The sequence below is a fragment of the Centroberyx gerrardi genome, chromosome 14 (assembly GCF_048128805.1).
Source record: "Centroberyx gerrardi isolate f3 chromosome 14, fCenGer3.hap1.cur.20231027, whole genome shotgun sequence".
In the NCBI taxonomy this organism is placed as follows: Eukaryota; Metazoa; Chordata; class Actinopteri; order Beryciformes; family Berycidae; genus Centroberyx; species Centroberyx gerrardi.
In genome coordinates this window covers 18,840,098-18,865,420 of record NC_136010.1, presented here as the reverse complement: position 1 = coordinate 18,865,420, position 25,323 = coordinate 18,840,098, and the positions used below count along the sequence as shown (strand labels likewise).

At 48.2% G+C, this 25,323-nt stretch overlaps 1 protein-coding gene across 1 annotated transcript in view; it reads right to left on the bottom strand.

The window, feature by feature from the left end:
- Window positions 1-25,323, bottom strand: part of camta1a (calmodulin binding transcription activator 1a) — a 270,441-nt gene that overhangs the window by 50,801 nt on the left and 194,317 nt on the right. The window contains exon 6 of the mRNA XM_071894528.2: window positions 4,999-5,070. Within this exon, the coding sequence (XP_071750629.1) occupies window positions 4,999-5,070 (72 nt within the window). The remainder of the gene's footprint in view (window positions 1-4,998; window positions 5,071-25,323) is intronic.

The window sequence follows — 25,323 nt, the reverse complement described above, 5'->3', positions numbered from 1 at the left end:
AACAACAGCCTGCATAGCTAAAGGCAATTATATTTCTACTGCCTCCGTTTGCCCTGAGGTTGTAGACAGCCAGTCAAAACCTAGCCAGGTTTCCCTGCCTCTCTACCTTCTCAGTGAAATCAACGGAGCGGTGCCCAGCCTCATCCATGATTTATCTCAGTGAAATATTCATTACGTAGCCTTGCATAGTCTGGACGTATCTGATGTGAATCTGGACCTGACAGCTCTGCTCCGTCATCACACATCACCTGGGCCACTCTGACTCCGGCACCTGTCTCCCAGTGCTCAACACAGAGGCAACTAAACTGATCCGAACGAATAGAGGACTCTGGTAGATATAAAGGATCCATCTGTCTGCCTTTAGCCTGCAGGCATGTCCGCTCTGGGTCTACAGCTATCCAGCTTGCACACCGACCCACGACGGTACACCACAGCAAAGGGGCTGCTCAACTTTTCCCATTCAATTAGCTGGAGAGAGAGGCCTCTCCCCTGACTGGTGCCGAGGCATGATGATGAGTACATGTGTTGGGCCTGCGTGTGATCTGCTGACAGGATTGGCCAGGTGTATTGATCTTTGGAGTTTGATTGGTGGGCTTGTTATCAGAGGTGAATAGCACGGGAGTTCAAAGGCTCCGGGTAGTGTTTGATACATCCACACAGCCAAAAAAAAGTACAAAAAAAAAAAAAAGTACAAAAAAAAAAAAAACGCCTCTGATGTGGGGGAGAGTAAAACAGAGCAGGGTTTCAGCACCATGGACAGCACTGCAACGCATTAGCTTACACTGTTTCTCCATAATCACACAGTTATCACTCTGTGCTTGTCCACTCAAGTAAGCTGTCAATTATTCCACAAATTAAAATTACTGAAATACTGTGTAATAGGGCTGGAATGATCACAGGAACAACAGCGACTACTCATTTTGCTACAAACCAGTAATTCAAGTGGTTCCATCTTGGCTCAGTCATTAGACTCTGAAGGACTAATGTTGTAATAAGAAAAATGTAACCGCAATGAATAGTGATATTAATAATGTATTCATGTGAAACAGAGAGTGGGAGACAGTGGCCTAAGCTGAGCTAAGGTAAGAGGAAGAGAGCGATAGCTGTGAAGAAACAAGGTCGTCAGCATTCCCTCCCACCTTACTATTCATTTCATTATCTCATCCCTCTCTCCTCCTCTTTAAAGGAGAGAAAGCGGGAGAGGCTATTGACCCCTCTCTGTGTTCGTGGCAGGCGGCAGGACAAATGAAGTTTCCCCTCAGACCCCCTCCGTATTAATATCATAATTATCCCCACCTCTGTGCCCCCGCCGGCCAGCACAAACTCCGCTGTCTGATTTGATGGAGAGGCGCAGGCAGGGAATTACATTCGATTAGCACTAAACAAGAGAAGGGGACACGGAGCGATAGAATCAATCAGCGTGGCACCAGGACAGGCGAGATTCTCTGTGTCAATGTGTGTGCGTGAGTGTGTGTGAGTGTGAGTGTGTTTTTTGTGCTGGTGCTCTTGCACGCAGGAGATACCAGGGTGTGACGCTGTTTCAACATCATTATTCCCTCAGAGGCCCACTTTGCACTGCATCCATTGGAATGGGAACTTTTTTTTTTTGAGTGACAAACCACACAGTCTGCTCTGGGCAGCTCTCTGCCTCAGCTGCAATTTGGATTCATTGTTTGTAGCCCCAGATAATTGTGGCGGTGCTTTTCTTCAGTCTCTGCCATTTGTGGGGATGGGCCAGACATTTTAAAGTGGTCTAATGCCATAGAGAGGTGGCGGGCGGCGTGGCGGGGATGAGCAGATTGAGAGTGAGAGGTGAAAAGAACAAAAGAAAATGAGTGGAGTGAGAGAAGACCCCCCTCGCAGGTCTTCATTCCTGTCCCCTGTCTCATTACCCAGGCTTTGACTCAATAAAGAGTGGATAAAGACTGGATAAAGAGGTGTACACCCACAGGCTAAATCCCCCTCCCTAAAACACCTTTCCCCAATCTCTCTCTCTCTCTCTCTCGTTTGCTGTCTCCCTCTCTTTCTCTCTCTCATGCACACACACACACACGTACACACTGTCCCCTTTCTCTGTCTGTTTCTCTATTTTCACTCATTCTGCTGTACTTTTTCTGCTTCAAATCGCTAAATCCATCTTTCTCTCCAGTGCTCCCTTCAGTGTTTTCTGTTTTTTTAGCATAACTTTTAAAAGTCTGTGTCCATCTCACTCTCTCTCACTCTCACACTCTGTCTCTCCCCTCTCTGTCCTCTGTGTTCCCTCCCTGTCTGTGCTGTGTAATAGGAGTTATTTTCATCCCTGTCTCTCTGTGGCTGTGGCTGCTGGATGGCTGAATATTTACATTTTTCACTCACTGGTGACCTTTCCCTGTTGCCGCTCTGGGAGCTCCAGTCTCCTTGCTGCTCTGCTGTTGACAGACTACTGCCGGCAAATCTCATATGGACACAGCAAATGGTACACGGGGAGTCAGGGACAGAGGGTTGGGAGATTGGAGAGAGAGAGAGAGAGAGAGAGAGAGAGAGAGAGAGAGCAGGAGAGTCCGCTCTAACCAGGACTGTCTGTCAGTCGTCTGACTGGGAGCGGCTTGGAGAGACAGAGGTGCTGAAGGTCTATCTGCAGAGATATGGAGTAAAGTGGTGTAATCTTTTACCTCTGGTGTCATCGTGATTGTGGTTTCCTGTCAACACAGCTGCTCCTCAATAAACTGCCTGGAAAGAGATTTCAATCTGGGGTTCCGGGCTCGCTCGGTGCCAAAACAGAAAATACTTGATACACATTTTTTTTTTTTTTTGGTATGTTGGGCAGCAGAGGCTACTTTTTTTTTTTTGAATGAGTGGATGTGTTAGCCGCACACCAGGGCCCCATGAGTCATGCTGAGTTAAATAAGGAGACCTCCTGAGCAGTAGGAGAGGAGGGGAGGTCAGGGCCGAGGGCTCGCTAACCAGGTGTTCTGCAGTAACAGGAAAGCAGAGCTGAGTCAGTTAACTCCTCAAAGTTTGACGGGTGTTTGCGCATGTATCCTGGTAAACTGGGGGAGAGAGAGGGTGAAGGGGAAGGCTGCAGTTTTAAAAAGTGAGTGAGGGAGTGTGACCCCCCTCGGCTCTCTCCCAGTTTACTAGGGGTGGGGCTCACTCCAGAAAACCCAACAAAAGATAACAACTTTCCCTAACAGGTGGCAAATGGAAGCAGATTAAAGAGGCGAAACGGCCTCAGCCAACAGTACAAGAGCTTCCTCTCTTCCTTCCCCGTCCTCCAGCTCTGAACCTCAACACCTGCATCTGTGTTTGGGATGTTTCCGAATCCGAATACCATACTTGGCAAAACACAAATAATGCGTTTGACACAACTATTTGCTCCTTCCAAATTTTTTTCAGTGTTATTCGGATGTTTTAATAGTATGCCTATAATAGAGAAAACATTTTCAACTGAAAATACCCTGACTGGCTTTTCTCAGTTGAACTCAGATGAGAAGGGGGTGGGGTGTGTTTGTGCTCCAGAGTCAGTCTGCCAGTGTGGTTGTTACTGCCTGCGACACACACAGAGCAGCAAGAGAGAGAGAGAGAGAGGGGGGGGGGGGAGAGAGAGAGAGAGAGAGAGAGAGAGAGAGAGAGAGAGAGAGAGAGAGAGAGAGAGAGAGAGTTGCTTGTTCATCGGCTTTTTGTTTGCTACGCGAAGAGTCCAATTATTTTGATTACTAATTTAGCATTGGTGAGGGCATTTTTTTCTCTCGCTTTTTCTTGTCCCGGGGGGTCTGATCCGCTCTGCTGATAGGCTTTACAAGGGGGAGTTGGTTTGACTGGATGTGGATTAAGACTCTCTGTCCTCTGAGTCTGTTCGGTACAGCAGGATGTTGTGTCTCCCCATCACTCCACACTACTTGTCTTCACAAAATACAACTTAGAGAAATTGGAGTAGGGGCACAGTAGCCAAAGATATAAGCTATTCATCCCATTATTCAATCATTCATATGCAAATTTAATAAAAATCAGAGGTAAAGTGAAAGAGACTTTTTAAAAAGAGGTTGATATAAAAACACCCATAAATATCTTCCATACGTGTTCAGTGTTCCAGGATGGGGTGCGGTGGATCGGCAGGTTGTGCAGCTCATAGCATAAGGTGGTTCATAATGAAGATGTTTACAATTCACTGCTCAGTGTCTACCAGTTAGGAGTGGGATTCAGGTTATCCCTAACCTGGTTTAACAAATGTCTAATGAATAAACGTCTAGGTTATTGTTTGTTAAATACAGCTGTTACTTCACTATTATTGATAGGTCATTCTAAAACCATGAGTTTATGAGCTTAATGCTATAATATGCTCAAAAACAATGCTCAACAATAGCAATTTTTCCTTAATTACAAGGAAAAATAATAATTTGGTTGGTTGAACAAATACAGATACAAATACAAATAGTAGCATCTCCACACGTGTTCTGCATGTGTGTGTGTGTTTGTGAGCTTTATGCACCTTTATATGTGTGTGCGTGGTTGTATGTATCAGGCAACTACCAAACATAATGGCTGCCATGCTAAACGAGAATGATGAGATGTGTTGGGGAGGTGATCAAAGGACTATTTACAGCCACTCTGAGCCCGCGGACTTGACGACCTACTGTAAGCACACTATACTGTACAGTGGACCTCCTCCATCACGCTTTTACTGCCCATCACTGCAGCCGTTAGACAGGGGAGATGGCCAGGCTTTTAGCAGACTGAGATACCGCGCTCGTATTGGACGCCGTGTATGGGCAATGCCATCAGAAAACTGAACGACTGAGCAAGATAAGGGAAATGGAGGCCGGAGAGAGAAAGAGAGAAAGGGAGGGGGGAGGAGGGGGGGGGGTAGGCTGATGTCTGCCTGCTGGCTGTCAAGAGAAAATGCTGCCAATAAATGGAAACCGATATCACGTAACCCATTCAAGTTCTTGTGGACAGGCAGAGTTTGAGAGTGAAACTAAAGTGTGGCTAACTCTAGAGGAAGAGAGGAGGAGTTCTTACCTGGAGCAGCCAGTAGCACCTGCGGTGGAAGGTGGGGATGATGGAGGAGTGGACGTAGCAGCCATACAGACACTGGAAGGGAGGGAGACAGTAGACAGAGAGAGAGACAGAGAGAGAGAGAGAGAGAGCTTATGTTACACTACAGTAGAATACAGACAATAGGCTGACCTCTCTTCTGACTCTGACACATGTGACCTTTGAACCCCTGACCTCTCCCCTCCTTAGGGACACTCCCACACAAACCTGGCAGATGGCCGAGCTATTGTTCTCAGAAACAAAGACAGTGACCTGGAGAAAGGAGGCGGATGTGGACAGGGTTAACCAGTGAACCCCTCAGCACTGTCCCAGCATCACCGTACGACTCTTCTTCCCATTCCTCTCCTCTCCTCCACTCTCATCCCGTCCTGCTTGGAGAGGGCCCCTGACAGAATGATTCAGGTGCTCCTGACTTAACCCCCCCCTCCTCCCCCCATCACCCCGCAGGGCCGAGCCCGGCGCGTAACTAAAGCGCAGTGTTATTAATATCCTTATCGTAAACAGATAATACTGTGCCTGGGGGCTCGTTACCGTGGAAAGAGCCAGGCACGGCTGATAACGCCTCCCGGTATCTGGCAGAGGGGCCAGGAGCCATTTTTCACCAGCCAGCAGCAGCAGAGGCGCAACACAGCAAAGCGCCGTGCAGCTCAGCACAGGGCCAGGCGGGGGAGGAACAGGAGCAAGGCTGCACTTATCCCAAAACCCTCCCCTGCCCCTCTCCTCTCCTAAATCCTTCTCTCAGAGACCCACAGCCCCAGCTCCCAGGTGACCAAGAGAAATGGCCAGCCTGTTTTTGCTTGTTTACAGCAACAACGAGAGTCTACAGCAAGTGCAACCCCTGCGCCCCCGCCTCACCAGCTAGGAAATAGACTGTGATTTTGTCCGATGCAATATTTGTGAAAGGTGAGGGTAGAACGGATTGCTCTTAAGACAAGGAGCTCAGCTCTTTCAGGAATAAATCAAACAAGCAGGTCGGGAAGGTTCAGCTTCACCCCAATCCACTCTGGGATAACTGTTTGTTTAGAAAGCAGGAGAAATCACAGCCGGGGTGATACATATACTGTTAGTCAGGGTGTGCGCACATGCATGCGCATGTGCACCCACACCCACACACACGCACGCACACACACACACTCACACAGTCTCATTATTCAGCAGTTGGTGTGTTCGATAAGTTAAGGAGGGTTTCCTGGGGCTCTGTAGATGTGAATGGGTAGGAGGTGGGTGAGGGGGTGGGGGGCACGGGGAGGTTGGGCTACATTGCTTGGAGGACCCTGTGATAAATTAGAGCCTTGAAGTGTGTTATGTGTTCGTCTTGTTTAACTAAACCCTAGTTAAAAAGAGCAAGGCCTGCAGAGGAAGTGAGTCTGTATAAACACTCATTTGCCAACATCAAACAGTCTGATTAATTATACTAGAGTACCACAGCACAGCCACAGAGACTGGGCGCATGGCGAGAGACCCATCACATAGCTAAATAAAACAAACACATTACGCAGCCACACACATATATGCACGCATGCACAAGCACACACACACACACACACACACACACACAAACACACACACACACACAATGCACCCACACAGCCACACACAGACATCCATAAGACCAAATCACAAACAACATAAGCCACATCAGGCTTGACTGTTTCCCCAGGTGTTCCATTGTTCCAATCACATCTATTGTGAATTGATTCCAATACTACCGAGCTCTGTATGTGAGAGTTTGAGATAGTGAAGGCATGCAGACTTCCTCCTGTTCTTATTGTTTTGCTGTACTGTCATCCATTACAGCTGTCTGAAATAGGATGTGTGCCTCCACCCACTCCCATAGCTCTGCCATCCATTACTCCACGCTGGCAACGGACAGACACTTCCTCCCACTCCCACAGTGCATCTAACATCACATTACTACAGTCAACTACAACCGCTACTAGCTCGAAATTTTCTACTGTGCAGTTTTCTAAGTATTTACGTCATGAGCAATACTCTTTTGAAGGATTAGACATTTTGTGATGCTAGGCAATGGTCTGCATGGAGAATAAGGGATTAAACTGTGTATTTCGCTGCCACCATATACAGATTTGTGAATGGCACAAGTGTTACAGTTTTGTCTGCTTCATGTTTGCCTTTAATAAAGTGTAATTCTAATACCGAAACTGATTTAACTGCAATTACACATCAATTTGCAGTGCACATAGAAAAGGGCAGACTTGTAAATGCTACTCGCGCACCAAATAAACATGTTGTCTTGTTAATTCTGATTACGGAGAGATTATTGATATATCACCATTAATGCTGCTCTAGCCTAAAGCGCCGGGCCCACTGAGAGATGGCTGTGGTGTGGCTGTGAGGCTGTGTGCAGTTGGCTGGGGCTGAGGCATGCTCCTCAGGATTGACAGGTGGGCCGGTGCAACAGGCCTTTGTGACTAGGGGGACTGGGGAGTGAATAAATTAGCCCCCAGGCTGCTTTTCTCTGCCTCTGTTTACTCCATTTCCCAACCACACAAAGCAGCGTGCCAGACACAAACAAGCGGCTTAAAGCACAACACAACTGTTGCACCTGTCAGTGCCGATATAGGCATCAAACACATATGCAAGCACGTGCAAGCCTGTATACCCCCCTCCCAAACACACACACACACACACACACACACACACACACACACACAGACAATGAGTTCTTAAGCACAAAACTACACCCACTCATACAAACACAGAGATTACTCATTCACACAAGCACAAAGACACAGACAGATACACACAAGCACACACACACAGACACACACACACACACACACACACAATCACAATAGGCCTAGATACAAAGGCAGGCCGAGATACTTTTGAGTGCACAAGCACGCCCACATACACAAAGCTCATCATACTCAAGCGCTTATCAGTAATTCAAGACGCATATCAGTTACTAGTGTTTCTGCTGCTCTCTGCAGGCTGAGCGGCTGGGTGACAAAGTGACGGCGGCAGAACCATTATTTGCTGTCTTTGGGCTGTGACAGATGACAGCACATCACAGGGCAAGCAATTAAACCATAATTATACACACACATACACACATACCCTCTCATAAAAAGTTCTGTTTCTGAGCGTGTGCAATTTCTAAGGGCTTTTGCACACAGACACAAACACACAGACATAAATACGTAGGTGCCACAGACCCACGCATACACACACACACACACACACACATGAATGCATCATTGGTGTGTATTGTGTTGAAGGTGCAGATGAGACACAATAGAAGAATGATACACACCAGTTTATAGAAGAATTTACTAGCAGCATGTCCATAATGTATTCACGCGCTGTCACTGCAGACAGCAGGAAAAAAGAGTTACAGCGACGTGTGTCCTCCAAAGTCAGACACTGATGCAGCAAATTCATTTGGAGGTGTCACTCAAGTGAGCGGCCAAGGCGATGGAACGCTGGCTTGGTCCAATGAGGGGATATTATTGCCTGGCCTGAACACGCCCCCCCCTTGGAATATTATAGCGGGCCTGAGTGGAACAGGATCGCAGTTCAGGGAGGGCAAGCGGGCCAGACAGCCCAGTGATAAACAGCCCGGCCTAAATAAAGCCTTCAGACATGATGGCAGGGCCACCACCAGTCACCTGTCCTGCCTCTGGAGGCCACCGCTGCCCCTGGCCTGCCAGTTGCCCCGGCAACGCCTCACTCACATTCATCCATCATGGCTGACAGGCATCAGGCACAGCGAGAGACGGGTGTGTAAGGTGGAAGGAGTGCGGAGGCAAAACTGGCACGCAGACACGCAGTTACAGCGAGACTGAGAGAGAGGGGAAACTCTCTCATTAGACCATAATGATGTGTGAAGGCAGTCCTAATCAGAGCGTGGCACCTTATTTATGTTGGCAATTTGCTGTTTTCCTGCCGTGACGCTGCCGACATCTTACTGTCAGAGGCTGCCACGCATTTGTCTGCCTGTTGGATTGTCAGTCCAGCTGGGATGAGCACACACCCACCTACACCCACACACACACACACACACACACAGAAACATGAGCATGCACAGACAATATCTCTGACAGTTCGTCAAAGACTCCGTCTCTTTCCTCCTGATTTTTTCTCCATTATCACATTCCTTGTGTCCCACTCCCAGCATCCCTCTATTGTGCCCCTCCCTCTCTCAAACTCTTTTATAGACGGTTTTACCATTGACTCATGTAGGGCTTGTTTGTCTTCTAATGTTTCCCCAGCCAATATTTGGTCTCAAATGTCATCACTCTGGGTCTGGGTAAGGATCCTATATATTTTTTCAGCTCGGCCTGTATTGAGTGACTTGTTTCCCGCTTTTATACAGTTGTTAACATGGACATCCACCTGCTAAATCCACTTCTGGCTCACTGCTTCATTAGAGGGGCTATGTATCAGTTTGTGTGTGTCTGTTTCTGTGTGCGTGTGTGCGTGTGTGTGTGCATGGATGCCCGGGGCGGGTGATTCAGCCTGGGGCTCAGCAGCATAAATAGAGCTCATGCAGCAGCCAATCAGGCAGTACTATCAAGCCCCATCCGAGGAGGGAACGCACAATCCATACTCAATAGAGATTCATGGACCATGCAAGATTCAGCCTACCCTAGCCATTGACAGCATCCATGATGACTATTGATCAACCAACGATTTCTGGCTCTATACAGACTTGATTAGATGACTTACGGCTGAAAAGTGCCACTTCCAGTTTGGAGGATGAGCTCATTTTCGACTGATACCGTAACGCTGTGCATTTCACCTGCCATCTTTACAGTCAGCCGCTCCGCTCTGCTTTCTCTCAATCGTTCAGCGGGAATCAAATTATCTGTAGTGTCTGTCGGGGTGGCACCGTGCCCAGAATGCCCGCAATATATCTCCCTTGCATGTTGGATGTGAAGAGGAACGCACAGCACAACGGCCAGCGCTTTCATCCCAGCTACCGCTCTCTCTAGCAAGACTTTTCTCCCTCTTTAAATAACCAGCTACTTGTAAAGTTGTAACGGTATAATTCTTCAGCGCATCTGAAGACTTAACCAAGGGTTGATGAGACATTATACATAATAAATCAAAAGAGGCTTAGATTTATCTCCCCAGTCCTCTCCGCTGGACCAGCTGGAGCCTCTAAATCAGTCAAATCTGACCGGGCTACAAAATGAATTGGCAGGCTGGGCGCGAGGCGGAGGGAAAAATGAAAAACAAACCGAAAATCCTCAACAAAGCAAAACCAATGATGCTCCGGAAAGGCGCAAGTGTTATGGAAATGGCAGCCTCTAAAAATAGCACACTCATTGTAAATAAACACAAACAGTTGATAAACAGGCCCTGAAGAGGAGAATTAATTAGCCACGCTGGACGCGTAAACACAGCCATACATCAAGTTCAAGAGGAAAACAATAACAGGGCTGAGGCAGTTGGAGAGAAACCCCCGCCCGCCCGCCCGCCCGCCCGCCCGCCCGCCCGCCACCCCGACACCCCCGACTCTGCCTGGCCTCAGCTCTGCAGCGGAGGAGGATATGAAAAAGACAAGAGAAGAAGAAGTGAGGAAAAACTATGTAGGGAGGAAAATGGGGATGATGAGGTTGGGTATGGGAGTTATGCATAGGGCAGAGGGGGAAAGGAGAGTGGGATGAGAGACAGAAAGAGAGAGAGAGAGAGAGGAATAGAGAGAGAGAAAGAGTTGGAAGCAGGGATGTGGAGTTTACAGCCCGGCTCGTGCACATGCCAGGAGAAGCTCATGCACGTGCCTGTGCACGTCTGTCTCCCTGACTGAAGACACGGTGTCTGTTGATGCTAATGCCAGCCAGCCGGGCTCACGGCCAAAGGCATTAAGTGGAATCGAATTCCACCAAACTAGCTTTAATCAGCAGGTTTTTAAGGTTAGAATTACTCTCCCTCTCCTCCAGCCCGCTGGCCAAGGTTAAAGCAGACACAGGCAGGGGCTGGGCTCAGCTAATGGGATGGAAGGGTGGCATGGGGCCTACGGCATGCCACCAAATACTACACACGACTAACACACACACACACACACACACACACACACACACAAAAGCACAAACACAGACACAAACACAGATATGGACTTAGGTGTGTGTGAAGTTATACACGCAAATAGGAATAATGCAGACACACATGCACACGCATACACACACACACAATCAGAAATACACATATACACGTGTGTGTGTGTGTGTGTGTGTGTGTATGTGTGACGATACAGAGGCAAGTACATAAATATGCATAATGCACACATATCTATAAATATACACACAGAGTGTCACATAGGCTGCATACAAATTCTCAAATGGACCATGTCACAGCCAGGTCACATTTAAAATTCATCATAATCATCATCATCATCATCATCATCATGACAAGGCTTGGCAAAATCCCTGAGGGAAATCTTTGACAGAAAGAGACTGATGTGTGCATATTTGTGTGTGTGTATATCACTGCATAGTTCTGCCTTTAGTTGATCGATTCCTTGACATCACAAACGATAAATTGCCAGTGGTGTAGGTATAAAGTGACAAGATGGATGCAGGCCATAAATGTAAATGTATAAGCTTTACAGACTTAATCTGTGTCTCACAGCCTTAGCTACTGAATCAGACTGCTAATCAGAAGTTCATATTGCATGCATCCTAAAATAACTGATTCTGAGGCAGTTTCAGGGATTGTGAATGTTTTCAAATAGATATAGAGTACACACACACGTAAACACATCAAGTAAACAAACCTTGGCCAATTTTCTATTACTGTAGCTAAGCCTACCCTGAATTTAGAATTCCACAAAGGCCTATTCATTGAAAGAAAGCCTAACGAGAACGCTTACAATCAGTCAAATAGAGAGGTGAAATGGTGCAACGAGTGAACATCCCAGGCTGTTGGTTTCTCAGTGAAGTTGAATGAAATCTTTATCACTTCACAAAGAGCCGGTAGAGGCCTTGCCTTGACCTTAGCCTATGACGGCAGTCAACACATTGATGCCTGCCGACAAAGGCGAGCTCCTTTCAACAGTAAACTTTGCTGTGCTCCTGTCAGCTTCTCAAAAGTCACACAGTGTTTCTACTATACTCAGACTGTGAGCGGAGGCCCCAAACAGCTCTGCTAGCACACATTCCCTTCTTCCTTCTCTCTGGCTTTCATTTTTCTTATCTCCCCCCTCTCTTCCTCTGACTTTGCTCCACAGATAAGAAAGTGGCCTTACTTTGGAGATGTACTACAGATTAAATTAGCTCAAGTCAAGTCTTTATTTTTAAATGCTAATAAGCTGTCTTGCCAGTCTGTATTAGGCCATTTGAGCTCAGTGCATCTTAATAAACCAAAACAGCTTTAGTTAGAGGTCTATGTGAGAAGATCAGCAAATTATACTAATGTGAGGGAAGACAGGTTACAAATGGATGCTAAGTATGTGTGTGAAAGGTAGAATGGCAAATGGAAATGGGTCATTATCTGAAGACACCACTTCCTTATCACCTAACCTTTGAGCTGACCTCTAGATTGCCTGTCTAGAACGGACATGTAAGAAAACCTCTCGCAGCCAAAAGAGTAATGAGTATTTGTTTGCATTACGAGACTGAGGCTATCAACCATGACAGGCACTTCATTCCATTAAAAGGAGAGTAATGGATAAAGTAATCAGGGTATCAGTCCATGGTTTAAAGACACCAGGTCAGAGGTCAGGTTTTAGCTTTTAGGTTTTTGTCATTTTCATTGGGTTGGAAACAGCTGAGTCTAAGAAGACTTTCCGGTACCTGGTCTCCCCAGCCCGCTTAGTCAAACCCAAATGCAAGTACTGGAAGATGGCCAAAGGGATATCTACACTGAACATGGATATGGATCCACCCATGCCTAAGAGGGGGAGGTGTGTTGGGCCTGAAGGAGAATAGCGATGTGACATGTATGTACAGGTACTGTATATGATACGGGCAAATGTCAGAAGTCCCCCGAGAAATTCAATCTGGTGTAAATGCTTTTTCTGTCATTGACGTAAAAAGCTGGGCTCCCACCCGGCCAGGAGGCACGTACCATATTTAAATAAATAAAGAAATAAATATATAAAAACACCAGACGTCGAAGCATACATTAAGTCAGCTCAGGAGCTGGCGCTGCTGCTTAATAAACATAAATGGCATTGTTTGAGTCTGTGTGACCGCCCATTAACCTTCCCTTGTGCTAGCTGAGGTAAGGATAAAAGTGCCACTGTGTGGAGAAGGGGAGCATGTCCTCTGCATTAATGAGAGCAAGCCAGCCAACCCTCTGTTCCCCCCTCAAACACACACACACACACATACACACACAAACGCACACACACACACAGACACGCTGATGATGACATCACAGGCCCAGCCTCCCTGCCGTGGGTTATGCCAGGCGGACATGCTGCCTAATTGTAAGAGAGGGCCCAAATTTGTAATGCTGCACAGTTCTGTTAGGGCCGATTAACAGAAGCTCACGCCTTCTCCCCCTGCCATGATCTATAGGCACTCCAAATTTCCAATAGCTCCTGTGTGAGTAAGGAAGGGCTGAGAGAGACTGTAAATCATGACAAGTCCTACCAAGCAGAGGAGGAAAAAAGGATGGAGAGGAAGAGAGAGAGAGAGAGAGAGAGAGAGAGAGAGAGAAAGAGAGTGAGAGACAGAGAGAGAGATGCTCAGCTTATGGAAACATGAAGGGGAGAGGAATGGAGAAAATTATTGAGGGAACGAGGGAGATGGTAGAGGAAGAGGTGCACATATAGAGGAGAGAGAGAGGAGCACACATCAGGGAGACATGAGAGAGGTAGGGAGGAGAGGAGAGGAGATATGATTACCAAGGAAACAGCAAGAAAAAAAAATCCCTGCCAGGGAGAGAGAGACAGAGAGAGTGTGTGGAGTAGACAAAGAGGAGGAAGAGCAGGGAGGGAGGAAGGGGAGTGGGAGGACAGAGAGACAGAGAGGGCGAGCGAGAGAGACAGAGAGAGAGAGAGAAAGAGAGAGAAGAGAGGCTAGAATGAATGCTAACAGGGAGCCCAAACCCAGTACTGAGGCTTTATCCTTCACAGGCGGAGGAGCAACAATCGCAAACACATTTTCTCTCGCCCTGGCCCTAAGAGAGATAAAAAAGCAATTTGTATTCTATTCCTATTCAGCGTCGCTTGGCCTGTTTCTCTGCCTGCATATTTGTAAACACAGCTTTGTCAGAGCAGCTTAATCTTCCCAACACAAACACAGACTACAGCAAGGAGGGGCGGGTAAGGGTGAGGAGGGGGGAGGAGGGGCGAGGAGGGACGAGGTGGGTCGAGGAGGGGTGAGGAGGGGCGAGGAGGGACGAGGAGGGACAAGGAAGGATGAGGAGGGACGAGGAGGGACGAGGGGGGACGAGGAAGGATGAAGAGGGGTGAGGAGGGACGAGGAAGGATGAGGAGGAGTGAGGAGGGACGAGGAAGGATGAAGAGGGGTGAGACGGGTAAGAAGGGACGAGGAAGGATGAGGAGGAGTGGGAGGGGCGAGGAGGGGTGAGGAGGGGAAAGGAGGGGTGAGGAGGGGCGAGGAGGGGTGAGGAGGGGTCATAGGCGGCATCCTGCATCAGAACTTATTTCCCTCTCAGCTGCCATGGGATGCCCCTGTGTCAGTCCCCGAAGGTCCGACTGACTGTGAGTGTGTGTCTGACACACACACACACACACACACACACACACACACACAAACCCTCCGCTGACCCATTCCTCTCCTATTGTTGTCTCCACCCACTGGCTTGGAGGCCAGCAGGCCGGACCAGTGCCACAGAGGGAGCGGCGGGGGTAAGAGAGCAAACATCACATCACTCCACATCATGTGGCCTGGATGGGACAGATGGAAGGGGCGGGTCCTTGTGGTTCCTTAACTGTCACCATGGCTCTATTTAGTGCTTATGCTGCACATTTGGCCCGCCGCGGAGCATACAGGCATGCACTTCTACTTTCCAGGGGAACGGAAGTGTGCGTTATATACAGGCCAAATCACGCCGTTGTGTGGAAGGGCAAACCCATCACTGCAACTGACTATACATTAAAGCAGAGAGAGAGGGAGCGAGAGAGAGAGGGAGGTAGATAGAGAGAGAGAGGGGGCTTGGAAGTGGCGATCGTCTGGGTGCACATTCGCTCACAGAGGCGTGAAATTAGGCGGAGCGACACCTGCCAATACGCATTGCATTAAAGCGCGCTGGGTTCCCCTCTCCTCCCACACACTGCTCTCCTCGGCCTCCATATCCCTCTGTCTCTCTCTCTCTCTCTCTCCCTGTGTCTCTCTCATCTCTCTCTCCTTCTCCCCCTTTCTATTCCTCCATACTCTATCTGACATCTCTTCATTACGACCCACAGAGCCCAATTAATGACTGATAGCTGCCCCTCCACTCCCAAGACCACAGGGAGGATGGTGCTCCACTTCAGAGCGCGGCAACAACCTTTATCTGCCTCTGTACACTTCTCCTCTCTCCCCCCTCTCCTCACCCCTCGCCGCCCCCTCAGCCCCTGCAGCGCCGCGCACCCCCAATTTGGACAGCCAGGCTCAGCAGCGGGATTAGTGGGATTGGATTGAAAACAATGGCAGTAATGACAACGATCATGGAGGTGCTCTGGAAACAGCAGCCAGCTCACCCACGCTGTATCCTGTCCCCCTCGCCGTATCCCCTGAGACTTCAACAACATACCCGCCGGCTTAATTTAAAAAGAAAAAAAAAAAGGCCAGCACAGCCGTTTGTCTGGCTGTCTTTCTGTTAAAACTCATGCCCTTGAGTTTGGGTCCACCAGAGTTTATGAAAGGGCAACAACATCACACTGAAAACAAAAGTGAGTTCCGGAGTTGAAGACTCCTCTGTTACAATCTGTCAATCAGTCAGTCAGCTAGATAGACAAGCGGACAGCCCGGGTGAGACACACATACTGTCAAAAATGCTGTTATTGGAGTGGTAAGCTAACTTCAGTCCTTGTTTGCTGGTGGTTTTAACAAGTATTATCATGGAGACCAGCAGAGACGACTACTCTACTACTACTTGCGGCATATTAATCGCTCTGTACTCCACTGTAGATGAGCATATAGCCAAAAAGCCTGACTTTAACTTACTCTGCCAATGCTTTTTACTTTTGACTGTACGTGTGTGGAGAGACGGAGAGCCCTGCGGTCAGACAGACAGGCAAACACACAGAAAAGACAGATCTGGAAAGACAGGGGTTGCCACAAACAGACAGAGAGACAAGCACAGAGAGACAGGCAGAGCCGCAGACACACAGCAGGCAGATGGAGGAGCCAGAGAGCCCCCGGGCAGCCGTGTGATGAAGACAGTGGGGAACGCAACCCAAGGAGGCCATGTTATGTTCGGATTGTGATGAGGAGGAGGGAGGCGGGAGGGGGGGGGGGGGGGGGGGGTTGGTTGTGGGGGTGGGGTGGGCAGATGAGAAAGAGAGAGAGAGAGAGAGAGACAGAGAGAGAGAGAGAGGAAAAAAAACAGCCAGTGAGCCAAAAAGAGGGAAAGGAAAGCAAATGAAAAGTGACACTTTAATTCAGAGGGCCTCTTCTGCCTGAGTTATTATGAGATGTTTGTAAGCTGGCTTGTTCATGCATCTCCCCTGGCCCCGTGCCTGGCTCCCTCTCACTGAGGAGACCCGTGGCGCTAACCTGTCTTTATCTGAGCCGCGCAGCAGGGGACAGCACTCCGCCACCATCCTCTGCTTTGATCCTCCCACTTCCAACATGGCGGCCTCGCTCCCACCCGCCCCCTCTCCTCCTCCCTCCCCTCTTTCCTCCTCCGCCATCGTTCATACGCAAAACGTCTCTCTGTGTCCTGTTGCTGCTTTGATATGGCCTAAGTCTTCCATACTCCCTCCACCCCTAATTAATTGTGATTATTCTAATCTGGAAGGCGAAGGTTAGCTTTGGCTTCAGAGAAACACTTCTGGACACAGTGGGGCACTAGCTCTACATACAAAAATAACTACACAGAGAAGAGAGAAATATATTAGAGAGTGAGAGAGAGAGAGAGAGAGAGAGAGAGAGAGAGATACACAGAAACAGAGAGCGCAAGATAGAGAGAGAGAGACAGGGAGAGAAAGAGAGACGAATAGAAACAGAGAGAGACAGAGACAGAGAGAAAAGCGACTGAGACTGAAATGATTTGACATTCTGGCTGGGCAAAGCTTGGTGTTTGAAGATGGGAGCCTGACTGGGGTATGTGATTTCATCTGTAGGAGCAGAAAGGCCATGGGGGCTGTTTGGGGCTGGGGCAGAGGCTGGGGAGACAGTCAGATAAAGGAGACAGACAAATAGAGGAAGGGAATTATTGGCACACACAGATACATGGGCTGAGACGTACCTGTACAACCAGACAGGTACAACCTGGCAGCCAAAACAGACAGGGATGGAGGAGGGAGAAGGGCCCTGAATCTAACAAATTCAATCAGACAGACAGATGCAGACACACAGATACAAATACAAGTCGAGCCAGACAGACGAGAACGCGGATAGATGTACTGTATGAATACGCAAGGGGGAGAATGTGATAAGAAATGCAACGGTGAAAAAGAAAAGAAAAAAGGACTCAGAGCAAAGTCAAAGTGAGAATGAGAGGAATGAGTGAGAGAGGGAGAGAGAGAGAGAGAGAGAGAGAGAGACAGACAGAGAGGGGTGGAAGGTAGGGAGGAGTGCCGACAGGTCTCCGGAGGTTGTAATATATAGCATCGTTTCAATCTCTCAACAGCAACTACAGCCCTCCTTTTTCATATCCTTCTACACACTGAGGACGGAGAGATACTTCTGTCCTTCAGAGCCAAATCGGCATTCAAGATGATATAATGTGCTCGTTTTTTTGACATTATATCCCCAAATCTGGATGGTTATTTGTGGCTGGATGCGCTCTCCGTCCCCACTCTCTCCCGAAATCTCAAGGTTACTAATGGTAACGGATGGAAATAAAATGCCAGCGTCAAACACGTTTCTCCGTTTGTCTTGTTCTGTTTCCTCTCTCCCAGAGAGGTTCGAGACCACTGGTTGATTTATATGCCGCACGCGCCATTAATCCTGCGACCATGCATGCCTCTGCTGAATAATTGATCTTGGTGCTACTGTAACTAAATCCGTCAAAACAATGACGCCTCACCTCCTTCTTCATCCCTCCACTTCCTCTCTACCTCTCGCCTCACCTCCACCACCTCTCCATATCCCCACAACACTCACTGCACGCCGCAGTATAAAACTTCACTTCAGGCTTTTCATAGTTTTCTGCCCCCTGGAATAGGAGAGCGAGTTGGAGTGGCGTTGAATCTCCACATGCAAGTGTGTGACACTGGTGTTCAGCCACCAGAGGGAGTTTCCACCTGACTGTGTATACATCAGCATCCAGAAAGGAAGCCCGGCCGCTTGCCCACTTACACAAAACAAAATATAAAGATGTAGTTGACAGGGCACTCTGACAATGCCAACACCTCCGCTTACAGAGTCCTGGCAGCCAAGTGAGTGGGGGCCGAGAGCAGCGGTGACCTCCTAAGGTGATCGGCCCTCAGCTCTCTGTCTAGACCTCTACAAACAGCTGCTCGGTCTGGAGCAGAAGGGGAACAATGACCCTTAATTTATGTCCCCACCCCTCCCTCCCCACGCCTGTCTCTTTGACTTGTTTTTGCATACTGCATTTAAAGTAATAAGTACAGTATCTCCTTGAATGCCACAGTGCTATAAATCAGAGGGAAATAGACCTGTCATCTTAGTAAACAATGCATGGGCCCAGTTATCATTAAAAACAAAAGAGTTCTGGAGGAGGCCTAGCCATGCATACGGATGAGGACGGGACCAATCTACCAATCTCCTTGGCTCGCCCTGGGCTTTACACACAGGTACACACACACACATACACACCAACACACACACACACACACGCCTAAACAAACACAGTGAGGCATATAAACACTGACTCATTTCCTAATTCTGACTCATGTCATCTTCGTGGCTCATATCTAGAAGTCATGGTGGCCATTTTAGATGAGGATTTTGCACAAAACAGAATGCAAATCTGCATTTACTGTAGAAATGCAAGCTTTAGTTCTGAATTACATCAACATTTCTACATTTTTTATTATCAATAAATGATGATTTGCGAAGAGGAGTTATACCACGCAATCTACATCACATAATACATTTCTCTTTGTCACCATGAAAGGCAAAAAGAGCATGGTCTTTGACTTCTCAAAAGTAAAGTGATGAGCAGACATGCAGGGGGACTGACTGCCGAAGACATTGAAAAACAGATGTCGATTGCCTCACACCTCAATGCGTGGATAATGGCTTTATAAATAACAGTTTGATTATGATATTCACGCTGTATAATGACCTCTCATGACAAATAGCGTAACATCACGGAGGCATTCAATCATAACATGTTGGTTCAAGTGACAACACCGAGATTTAGGTCAGCGCCTGGAAAATGAGCTCCGGGTTCGATTGCAGGCGCGACATTGCTCAATGTCATGACATTGCTGTAAAAATTTTGCATCATTTGTTATGAAGCGCCGTCAATGTTTACGACAGCCAATCCATCGGCGCGTCAGCTGTATGTCAACCTTTATGTCAGCTTTATGACACATGGATCGCATGAAATGTCATGGAATGTCATCTCTATGTTCCCAGGCACCGGGGCGCATGTGATGGATATGACGCTCGTGGAGGGAATCGTCGCCTTTAACACGTTTGTAGCGCTGGGCTGATACCCTCATGTTAATCAGGCACCAGTGTTTCTGTGCCCCTGTGTAAGGTGGCAGGCGGATGGCTCCCGGCAGCCATTTGCATGCAAGGCTGCATATCCTCCTTCCATAGCAGAGGCCCCTCTAGGTGTAACCGAGCGGAGGTTCCTGGTGGCACTGCGCCCTCTCCCTGCTTAAACGAGATTGGGCCGGCTTCCCCTTCATCTGTGTGTGCAGCTCCCCTACAGTACTCCAAGTGTTTTCCAAGACGAGCAGACACACAGAGACAATTGGGAAGAGAGACAGAGTAAAAGAGCAAAACAGAGCGAAAAAGATAAAGACAGGGAAAGAGAGGGAGAGAAAGAGAGAGAGAGAGAAAGAGAGGAAGTCTGGTCCGGTCTTTAGTCGGGGGACTTGGGGAGCTTCATGTGGCCTGAGGCCTGGATGGGAGCACATGTCTGGCATGGCCTACACTAACACAGACCCAGCTGTTGGTTCCCAGATCCATGAAGAAGACTGCAGCCAGATTTTCAGATGATTCCCCCTAGACTTGTACCTGATGATGACAGGAGTGGAAACAGTCTCCTCCTACAGCTGGGAGTTATTCTAAGGATCCTACAGTTCAAGAGCAATTAGTACCCATTATTAGCTCCTTGAAAACAAGGTGTATCCCTGAGTGATACTTGATGAGAATGAAGATGGCCGTACATCTGTGTATACCTGCAAAGAGGCCTCCAGCACTAGTTGTGCTATACAGTAATAGGCTTTGGTGAGGCCTGCAAAGTGCTGCGACTGCATTTTTAGAGCGGGTAGAATTGCAGTGCTACGGAGTTCGAAAAGAGGAGTCTGGGAGGAGATGAAAAAAAATCTGTGCAAACTAGAGTCTCTGTCTCAAGTCTTCTTCTTTAAGTCTAACGCAGGTTGTTATCTGTCAGGGAGAGCAGGGAGACGCTCTCTCATCAACACACACTCACACACACACACTACGGACACACACAGATGCAGAGCCCATCTTAATTAAAGTTCCTTTTCCATCTGATGAACATAGTTGGGCTGTGCCGTCTGTCTGTGCCCACTGATAAAGTCATTCTGCCTCCCAGACGTGAGGCAGTTGAGCTGTGTGTGTCAGCCCCTGTCTGCAGCTGCCATCCTTCACATACACTCGGTGACAGAGGGGCCCAGTACGTCCTCTGTGGGCTGCATGAGGACTGACATGTTCCAAAGGCTCCACTGCCCCCCTCCTCCCCCCTCCCTCTCCCCGAGGCCCTCGTGCCCCTGCCCTGTCTCATTATGTGGGCGAGATGTTTGGGGGGTCTCTCTGTGCCGTCCTGTCGCACTGTCAGCCAGCAGAATGCCTCTCAGTGGGCGCCTAGCTACTGCAGCACACTGTTTGTTTCAGTGTGTGTGCCTTCTACATGGTCTGTCAGTGTGTGTGACCGTCTACTCGCTCCGCAGAGCTCCTCTCCTCCCCTCTCCTGCTGGATTTTCTTCACACAGCCCCAAAAAACAAGTGCAGGGGGCTGCTATTACAGTGCACAGGGTGTCCACACTAATGCACGACTCAAATGTCACTCACTTTTCAACTGACCAATGTAAATGCAACACCTTGATTTCTGTATGTGTTTCTTCCATTTGTGCCCTTCATTGAGGGTAAAATTTAATTAAGTAGGGAGATTTACACAGGCAGATGACAGTGGGGCGTCGGGAGTGCTGGGGAGAGTTGCCACCCAGCCTGCAGATTAATAAAAGCCTGCACAAAGATCTGCAGGATGACAAACAGCAAGAACCAGACGGCACAAAACAAAAGCAAAACAATCAACTTCTTGAAAGGGCTTAAATGACATTTAATACATTTACTGGCAAACATAAACATAAATTGACACCGAGAGGCTGAGGGGAGTGAATACAATATCTCTGATTGCTATTACTGGCATGAGCAATGACAGCGTGCAATAGATTGGAGTGGTATATTGAATTTCATGTTCTTTGAAATGGAGTCTGAAATGTGAGATTTGTCTTTTGCCTCTGAATAGCACTCCCCACACCCCCCCCCCTCATTCTCTCTCAATCGGAGACTGGCACATTCAGTTAACTAATGCGCAGTATATGGCAATGCTACACTATTACCCCATTCTCTCAACTGCCTGTCGAAAGGATGGAACATCAGATGTGATTCGGAGATGCTTTCTTCTTGCTTCCGTTTCACATCAGAAACGTACCTGCTGGGAAGATTTTCTCTGTATAAATTTCCACTATCTGCCGCCGAAACGCTATTCGTCTCATTACGGTTGATTGGGATCCTCATTACACTAGAGAGCGCGCACAAGCGTGTGTGTGCATGTGTGTTTTCATGCATGTAAATAAAGACAAGAGATAATGAGCATAGAGAAGGGGAGCAAGAGAGAGAGGGGGACAGAGAGAGATAGACAGAGATAGGGAGAGAGGGAGAGAGAGTGAGGGAGAGAGGGAGAGAGAGTGAGGGAGGGAGGAGTGTGTTAATGAGTGTGAGATGTGCTGAGGTCGCTGTGTTTGTTCTGTAATAGTGTGTTGCCGCAGAGCACTGCCACCTCAGGTGGGTGATTAGCGGTAATTATATAATTACACAAAATGTGATAATAAACAGCACAGAGGGAATCAGCTCCATCATCTACTCTGCCTCGCCTCACATACGCACATATACTCATGTACACACGTAGTAAATACAAACATACACTTCTCTGCATCTTTTTCACAAACACACACAGCCCTACACGCACGGTCCTGCACCAACACAAACAGAGAGAGATGGACAAACCCGCGCACACCCAGATAATTCCATCCTGATACAAAAAGTAATGGAACACTCACACTTGTCCTCCACTCGCACCTGTGAGTAAAAACCGATTTGCTCCCTGACACACAGTAACGGCCAATAAAACAAGTGCTGACTCGCTCCCAAAGGCAGCCGAGGGGAGCGGGGGGACAAATGAACACAAACTGGGAGTAAAAAGCCGCTCCCAGGAGGATTCTGCCTGTTCTGTAGTCCTCACGCTCCTTCCTGCTTGAGTGAGAAACACTATCTGAGAGAGCCCGCAATTGTCCATCTCATCTCTGGGCCCGCTGGAAAAAAAACAGATAGGGGGAAGTGTCTGATGCATCCCTCAGCACTATTGGAGAGCGACTGAAGTGGCCTTTTCATCCTCAGGTCCACTGAGAGTAAAGGTGAAGTGTGCATGTGCGCGCGTGCATGCATGTGTGAGTGTGTGTGTGCGTGCCTCAATGGGTTTGCATGTGAGAGTGACCTTCAGCAGGAGTATTAGGAGATACATGTGGGTTAGGGCCTGGGAGGACCAAAGAGAGAGAGAGAGAGAGACAGAGGGAGTGAGAGAAAGTGAGAGAGAATAATTAAAAGCCATGAATGAGCCATCCTGACGTTTTGGGGAGCGGGGTAAGGCTCGCAGTAAGGGGGAGAGTAGGGAAGAATGGACAAAAACGGGAAAGAGGGGGGGGGGGGAGACAGGAAGGAGAGGGCAACGTAAGGATCTGGAGGAAAAATAGAGGATAGGGAGTGAGGGAACAGCATGGGGTGGAAGCAGGGGATAATTACTGCTAATAAAGCCTAATGGAATTCAGGCCTCACGTCAGGTGCAAGATGATCTGATTACTGCCGGGCGGCTGGGGGAAATTGGGAACTGATCCGTTAATCCCGCCATCCCCTTTTGTCTCTCATTCGGTATGGGAACGTGTATGTGTGTGTGTGTGTGTGTGTGTGTGTGTGTGTTCCCCATATCGGAGAAGTATGCAAAGTTAGTATAAGACTATTCGACTCCTAAAATTGATGCGCGCAGCAAGTGCAGGAATTTCAATATGTCACATTCATACTTTTAATGTATATGGTATTTCAGTATGAAGGACTACACACAGTGTTACCCCAAATCATATCAGCTTACCCAATTGGATGTGTTATTATAAGTGTGTGTGTGTCTGTGTGTGCATGTCGTGATATGTCACAGCGTGTGTGACTGTGGAGTACGTGTCTGCATGTGTCAGTGTGTTTACGCTCACTAATGGAGAGTGTGAGTCATGGGGTGTGTTCCTGACTGTCACTCTCTGTGACCTGTGGCATCCCGACTCAGAGCAGAGCCCATTATGCTCTCTGCCACTGTTTGTATTTGTGTGTGCGCATGTGCATGTATCGTACACGTGTGTGTGTGTATGTGCATGCTGCTTGAACTTTTCAACTGCCTCCCCTCCCAAGGCCGCCTGCTGATGACTGCTGACCTTGGCTGAATATCACAGTTTGGCAATAGCAGAGGCAAACGGAAAAAAACCTCTCTCCACACTACAGTATATATGTTGTGTGTGCATTAGTGTTTGAGTGAGAGAGAGAAAGAAAAACCAGAGAAGAAGAGAAAGAGAGAATGCCATTTCTTCAGTGCTATGCTGTTATGTAGTGTGATATCATTTGTGCCTTTCAGTATAGCACCCCTGCAGAGGTAGGGGGAGTGTGTAAGTGTGTGACAGGGAGCCCGCGCTGGCATCTCTGGCAGTCGATGAGTGTGGGAGATAACGTGTGTTTTGAGTAAGCACATACACACATGCGTGCGTCTACATCTGTGTGTGTGTGTGTGTGTGTATAAGCATGCGCATGTGAAGGCGAGCATCTTGTTATGTGAGTGCATACGCTCAAAACAATCTCCTCCTCATCTGCAAGAGCCCATCTCCAGTGTGCCTTGACTTCTGTGATGAGTCCCGTTCTCATCTGGCTGCGGCCTAGCTGCTCCAGAGAAACTGTTTCAGCGGAGTGAGCCGAGAAGAGTGAGAGGAGCAGGCGTCATTAGCCCGGGTGGAGATGCCTCTCTTAGCCTTCCTCTATCTCTCCGCAGCACCTGCTCCGGCTCCAGATGAGATCGGGAAGGTGGGGCAGCGGAGGGCAAAGGAAGGGTGCAGCGCAGGCAGACTCAGAGCAGGTAGAGAGGGAGACGAGGGGGCGGGGGGAGGAGACGGGGAAGAGGAGGGCTGCGCACGGAAGATATCAGCCCGTGCCTTGAACCGGGCTCGAGGCAGTCGTTATCGTGGTTTGATTTCTTGCTATGCCGCTCCACATACTCAGCGCATTGTGATGGCTGTTGGGTGTGAACATGGACGTGATGGCTGCAAGTCGAAGGGATTAGCCATTTAAAGTAGGGAAGATGTTTATTTTCAAGTGCTGGGTTCTTAGCATACTTATCAAAGGGAACATCCACGGTGACAGGAATGGGGCAGCAAATATATCAATCTCACCCCACGTAGAAAAATCCTGTTCCCATATAGAAATATGCACAGTATAGGCAAGATGAATGAAACATCAACATGATGCAGGTAGAGTGGTGGCCTTCCCAGTGTGAGAATGCCCCTATCAGTAAAGCACGAGTGGTCACACGACGTTTTGAAGAGCGTGACAATAATGTTAGACATACTACAAGGCCTTCTCTAAAACCAGATATGATCCCTATTCAGCATTTATAGAACGATTCTGAGAGCATTTTTCAGCACCACCGCTGTGAAGATGGAAGGCTTAGATGAATCATTATGTTAAACATAATAGCATACTGACCTTGTGTTCAAGGAGAGAAAACACT